Source organism: Sorghum bicolor, chromosome 3, assembly GCF_000003195.3.
Source record: "Sorghum bicolor cultivar BTx623 chromosome 3, Sorghum_bicolor_NCBIv3, whole genome shotgun sequence".
NCBI classification, from domain to species: Eukaryota; Viridiplantae; Streptophyta; class Magnoliopsida; order Poales; family Poaceae; genus Sorghum; species Sorghum bicolor.
Genome location: NC_012872.2, coordinates 42,472,568 through 42,478,299, shown reverse-complemented (window position 1 = coordinate 42,478,299; position 5,732 = coordinate 42,472,568). Strand labels below are relative to the sequence as shown.

At 45.3% G+C, this 5,732-nt stretch overlaps 1 protein-coding gene across 1 annotated transcript; it reads right to left on the bottom strand.

Annotated features, from left to right (window-relative positions):
- On the bottom strand, nucleotides 681-5,402 carry LOC8069612 (putative respiratory burst oxidase homolog protein H). Its single transcript, XM_021455933.1, has 15 exons — nucleotides 4,961-5,402; nucleotides 4,575-4,737; nucleotides 4,445-4,493; nucleotides 4,057-4,170; nucleotides 3,526-3,948; nucleotides 3,044-3,430; nucleotides 2,842-2,937; nucleotides 2,598-2,713; nucleotides 2,395-2,497; nucleotides 2,216-2,304; nucleotides 1,823-1,973; nucleotides 1,597-1,746; nucleotides 1,353-1,481; nucleotides 1,164-1,242; nucleotides 681-1,035 (listed from the first exon to the last, which is right to left on the bottom strand). Exons 1-15 carry the CDS (start codon nucleotides 5,283-5,285, stop codon nucleotides 926-928), a joined length of 2,484 nt encoding a protein of 827 aa, XP_021311608.1. The 5' UTR covers nucleotides 5,286-5,402; the 3' UTR covers nucleotides 681-925.

Genomic DNA, 5,732 nt, shown 5'->3' with positions numbered 1-5,732 from the left:
TAGAGAATAAGGAATGAGTGAGAAGAAGTCCGAGGAAGCCCATTCACTTGTCTTATCAGCCGTACTTTTTTTTTGTCGACCAACAGTGTTTTTCTCTCACGATAAATTAGCGAACAGTATTTTCACCCATGGCTTTTCAGATCAGCGAACGGGCATGAATGTTATTTAATATTATAAATATTATTGTCATTATATATATATATTTGATCAAACATAGAATAGTTTAACTTAGGCAGATTTTAGTACAGGACACTATTCTTTCGTGAAATTGTTGTGGAACACTGCACTTTGTTTCTTTGCTCTAGGTACACTGCGTGGTGTCCTATAGAAAAGAAATTAGTGTCCCACCGCAAAGAAAAAATATTCCTATATCCCACAACCAATTTCACATAAGTGGAGTGTCCGGCAAGAAAATTTTAGAATGAAGGGAGTACTCACATATTGACATCAAATCTCACATAAGACAACTATAATACATTATATTTAGGATGGAGGGAGTACTCGCATATTGGAAAATATATCTTTCTTTTGGGGCTGCTCTCATACTAATATCGTTCATCTGTATGGACATTATGACAGATTTTCTAAATCGAGATTACAGAAAAAAAATTAATTATATGAATAAGCTAGACGGACTTGCAGCATTAAGTCTAAAAAGGAATGGTGTTATAAAAGTTTCCTTTCAGAAAAAAAAAGAAAATTGTTCCTTAAAATGGAGAATATCTATGACAGTTTAATTATAAAAAAGCAGAAAGAATCATCTACATCCTAGCTAGTCGAACTGAACGCGAACTCAGGTCTTGGGGTCCGTATTGAAACAGTCCCAACTCGTCATTCAACTAAAGACATTGCTAGGCTACAGAAGAATTACATTACAATTATCATTTTCCTACATGGAGCTTCCTATGCTGAACCCTATGGCTTCTTAGAAATTCTCTTTGTGGAAATGGAATCGGGTCGTCGTGGTACTGCTGAACTCTATTGAAAGATCTCTTAGGGTCTTCGTAAGTGTTGGAGATCCACAGTAGAAGACACCTGCGTGCCAAGATCAATTTCTTAATAAATATTTGTGCATTAGCTATGTACGTCGGTCGATTTTCTTATCTTCTTCATCATCAAAACAAGGTGGGTTCTCTGATTTTAGTATCATATATTAAACTCACCTATCCGTGAGTTCTTGTGAGCACTGGCCAGATCAGAGAAGACTTTTCTCCAGTTTGGCCTTGCAAAATGCGTTCGAATCTGCAAATCCAAAGGTCACTCAGAACTGGAAACAGGTACAGCATATCTGAATTTTGTGCAGATAAGAGAGACAGAGGAAATGAAAGGAGATGCTTGTTTCTTTCTTTCACCTTGCTGCCTGAGACAATATCCACGCCGTTCTTGGCATGTTGAAGTGACTGGACCATGGCAATCAGGGCTGACCTCGCGTCGCCTTCTTCGTACACGCTGGTCAGGTAATTGTGCATCTCTATCACATCCTGTATGCATAGATAGAACGAGGAGGATGTATCACTCTGAATTTTCTGGTAATAATTAGCCAGTTAGGAATGGAGGGATGTATTAATTAGTTGTGAGCATCAGATCAGTAAGTACATCACGATCACTCTCGGCAACTTCGTTCATGACACTTTTGAACCACTCGAAGGAGCCTTGCTCTCTGGTAACCCAGTAGAAGTAGGCTCTTCCTGGCCCATTCGTCTTGAAGCTGCAACCTAACTCCGTGTCATGCGTGCTCTCCATCTCCTGTTTCAATGCAACTGAACTGAACATTTTTGCTGTCCATTTGGAAAAGATTTGCAAGAGCTCAGCACAGTTTTACCTGGTTGGACTTTATGTTGTTGAGGAGATCCTTCAGTATGCTGATGAAAGGAGTTGCACCAATCCCGAGCCCGATAAGCAAAAGAATGTCATATTTCCGGTAGTTTTGAGCCGGTGCACCATAAGGGCCGTCTATGAAGACTTTAGGAAACCTAAATGAATAAAGCCAAGTCAGATTGAACTAAGCATATAGCTTTTTTAAAAAAGAAAATAGGTGACGTCTTATGACAAACTTCCCAGTCAAATTAAAGCCTTGTCAACCTGTTGAGTGTTGATTAAAGTGCCACTTTGTGATAACTCTCTCACCGTAGTGTTGTAGTGTTACCAAATGTACTCAGGAAAACATTCTACAGCCAGACAGCATATATATGAAACAGATGAGGCAATCAATCACCTAGTGTCCTCTGCCAGACCATGTGCCACAACAGTTGTTTCAAGTCTAGCTAGTGTAGCCTTCTTAGAAGTTACTTCTGCTTCACAAGCCTGCATGAAACATATTTTTCATGTCAAACTTACTATGAGGAAATAGGCTCCAGATTTTTTTCCCCTTTCTGAAGTGCTCGGTCAACTGACCTTCCCAAATAGATTCCTGAGTTCTGATGTCCAATCACCTAATGTACGGATATGAACGCTCAAGTAGTCATCTCCAGGAGCCGAAGTGATAGAGAAGGGGTGCCTGCATTGCAGAGATATGGACGAATCTTATTAGGACAGTTTAGTTCTTTAGGAGTGTCATCATGCTGACTTGAAAATGACAATGCTGCGGGCCTTGGTACCATTCAAAAGGTGAAACGTCTGGGCATTTTACAAACAGGTACATCCCACTTTTGTACTTGAAGCTTGGTGGCTTCTTCATGTAAATTGAGAGCACGTTTCCAGGGTAAATTGCTGCCTGTGTGACACATAAATATATATATATAAATTAATAATAGAAGTCCGCTTGCAGAAGTAATATAAGGAGAAATTTATTTATATTAAGACAGCAAACAAACTGAAAAGGGACCATATATATCACTTTACCTTTATGATGCTCACGCGATAGCTTCTCTCACGAATTTTTCTGATACTTCTCTCAGAGGCATAGAAGATGACAGGGACTGCCAAGTACATCCATGTCTGAAAAGGCAAGCAAATTAAATTGGGATTCCAATTCAAGCTTGTTGGTCACACATATATATATATATATATATATCAAATAATACTGAACAAAAATAATACGTACCGTTCTCTTGTACCACTGCTTGGTGAGGAATATGAAGTATGAGTGCATCACCAGGAGGACATAGGCGATCACCAGCAGGTGGTGGGCATACCAGAAGGCGTTGAAGCCGGCCAGGTGGTGCAGCGGTGACGGCAGCTTCACGACGCTCCTCCGGAAGGAGTGCGTGGCGAGCGTGAAGGAGAAGGACATTATGAGGATGAGGAGGATCCCGGTCCATCCCGGGATGCTCGTCAGCAGAATCGGCCATGTTGGCTGAACGTAGTTGAAGAAGGGCCCCAGCTTCTCCATGAACTTGTCCTTGGGGCACGACACCAGCCTGGGGAAGTCGCAGAGGACGTGTGAAAGCGTATGGGTTGCAGCTCCTATGGCGATTGTAAGCGCGATGACCTACATTATGATGGACAATGTCATTGCGAACGAACATGCCAGCCAGATAGATGCATTTATTGCGAACATTGTGTGTGGCAAGCTCAGCACCGTACCTTGTGGAAGTTTATGTTGTCGTCGAACGGCACGACCTTGCTGAGCGCGGTGGACCGCAGCCTTGTGAGCGTGTTCCGGCACACCGGCAGCAGTATGAGCGCCATGTTGAGCTTGAGGGTCTCGGCGGCGCCCTTGGCGATGCAGACGCAGTAGCCCATCACCTCGAACACCGCGCGCCTCCGGTACTGGATGAACTTGAATACGAAGAGGGCGATGTTGAGGGCGCCCCAGAGGGAGATCACCCATATCCTCTTCCAGTTCTCATGGACGAAGTCCACAGCCATGTTCATGCGCCGCTGCAGTGGGCTCCGGTGGCTGGAAGGCACCATCGTCCTCGTCAGAGATTGGGACGCCATGTTCATCTTGTCCGGCGGCCCTGAGGCCGACACCATCCCCCGAAGCAGGGTCTCCAGCTGCCAAATCTGTTTTCTGTTTTCTGTCAGTACTCTATGCTGCTGCTCTGTCGCTGACTGACTGTCTGAGAGAAGCAAATTAATAAAGGGTTTCGATAGATGTCCGGGATCGTGCACCTCAATGTAGCCGCGGTGATCAGGGTCCAGCTCCTCCATGATCAGAGAGGCGTAGGTTCCAGCATGTTTCTTCAGTTTGGCAAGCTTGTTTGCTGAGGCACTTAGCACCATGATCTGCACACAAATGATCGTGAAATAGAAATTTTACACTTATACTCCCTCCGTCCTAGTATATAAGGCGTAACCACTTTTTATTCATGTCCTATAATATAAGGCGTGCTCTCTCACAAACATTAATGTAGTAGTACTAGTGCTGAGAGAGAATTAAATGCGTTCTTGGTCTTTGAACCAGAGGTAGTTGCGCCTTATATACTGGGACGGAGGGAGTACAAGTTAACACTTGGCAGAACATCTGCCATAACTACTTGTTCGAACACTAGAAGCTAACCTCCTTGACCTCATCTTCTGTCAGCTTACCATCACCGTTCTTGTCACACCTGGTTGCAAGCACATCTCGTCAAGACGAAAGCAATCCGTATTTCAGTATGGAAACGAAGGGAACTGGAGGTCAGGTTTACATGTCAAAGAAAATGCGTAGCCGGGAATCAAAGTTCTGGTCTGTCATCTCCTCCCAGAACTCCTTTAGTTGTTCTTTTGTTACACCGTCGTCCGGATTGATGTGTCTTCTCCTAGACAATGCCACAAATACCTCGCTTGCAAACTCCTTTGAATCAGCCATACCTTTAAGACGCAGATTATATATAGCGGAGCATCAGGTAATCATACATCCAATCCAGCACAAAATAGATCAACTTTTTCTCAACAAATTTACATGCATATGTCTTTCATAAAGAAAACCTAGCATCGTCGTTCTCATTCTACAGGATAGACAGATCATATATATCACATCACCGAGACGACGAGCCGTGAGCCCGTGACAGGGACAGGTCTCAGCAAGACTCACCGATGCACTTGGCGAAGTTCTCCCTCTGCAGCCGGCCGTCGGTGCTCATCTCGTCGAACCGCTTCTCGACGGTCTTCCAGCCGTCCTTGCCGGCAGAGGTCTTGTCGAGGAAGCGCAGCCCGCGCAAGCCCGACTGCGCGCCCGAGTGTGTATGCTTGTGGCCCCGCATCTCTGGCACCGCCGACGACACCTTCGACGCCAGCCGACGCATCCCCGACGCGATCCGCGACGGCTGCTTCCTCATCTGCGGCGGCACCGGGGGCGGGGGCTCCCCGTCGCCCAGACCTCCCGTGTCGCCACCGGCGTACCCCGCCGACGATGCCATCTCCAGCGAACCGATCGAGCTCACCAACACAACCAATGGTTGTGCGTGCAGTAGCGCTCGCTCACCGCAGCGTGACCGCGGGCGCCATTCCACACACAAAGATTGGTCGGGCGTAAATTTGGCAATGGCATGGGAAGGAAGGGAAGGGAAATGTGGCGCATGGAGCGGGAGATGCGCGCGCCAATTATAGCCGTTCACGGCCCGGCCGGTTTTTGAACTAAAACTCATATTTTTGTGCCTCAAAGAATTGCAATGCACATTTTTGCACATGTGCGCGGCGGAGAATCCTTCACTGTGTGGGACCTGTGGGGCACATTTTGATCATTGTTCATTGGGTAAAAGGATGTCTCTACAGTTTTACAGTAGGGAAAAGAACAATAACATATATAATAATCGGCGGTCCTTTCTGTTCAATATTGTTATTTGATACTCCATACCTTTGATCTG

Coding starts and splice junctions, on each gene's coding strand:
- LOC8069612 (XM_021455933.1), bottom strand. CDS start 5,285: ATGGCATCGTCGGCGGGGTACGCCGGTGGCGACACGGGAGGTCTGGGC. Junction 4,494..4,574: donor CTACGCATTTTCTTTGACAT/GTAAACCTGACC, acceptor GCTTGCAACCAG/GTGTGACAAGAACGGTGATG. Junction 1,974..2,215: donor GGTCTGGCAGAGGACACTAG/GTGATTGATTGC, acceptor TTATTCATTTAG/GTTTCCTAAAGTCTTCATAG.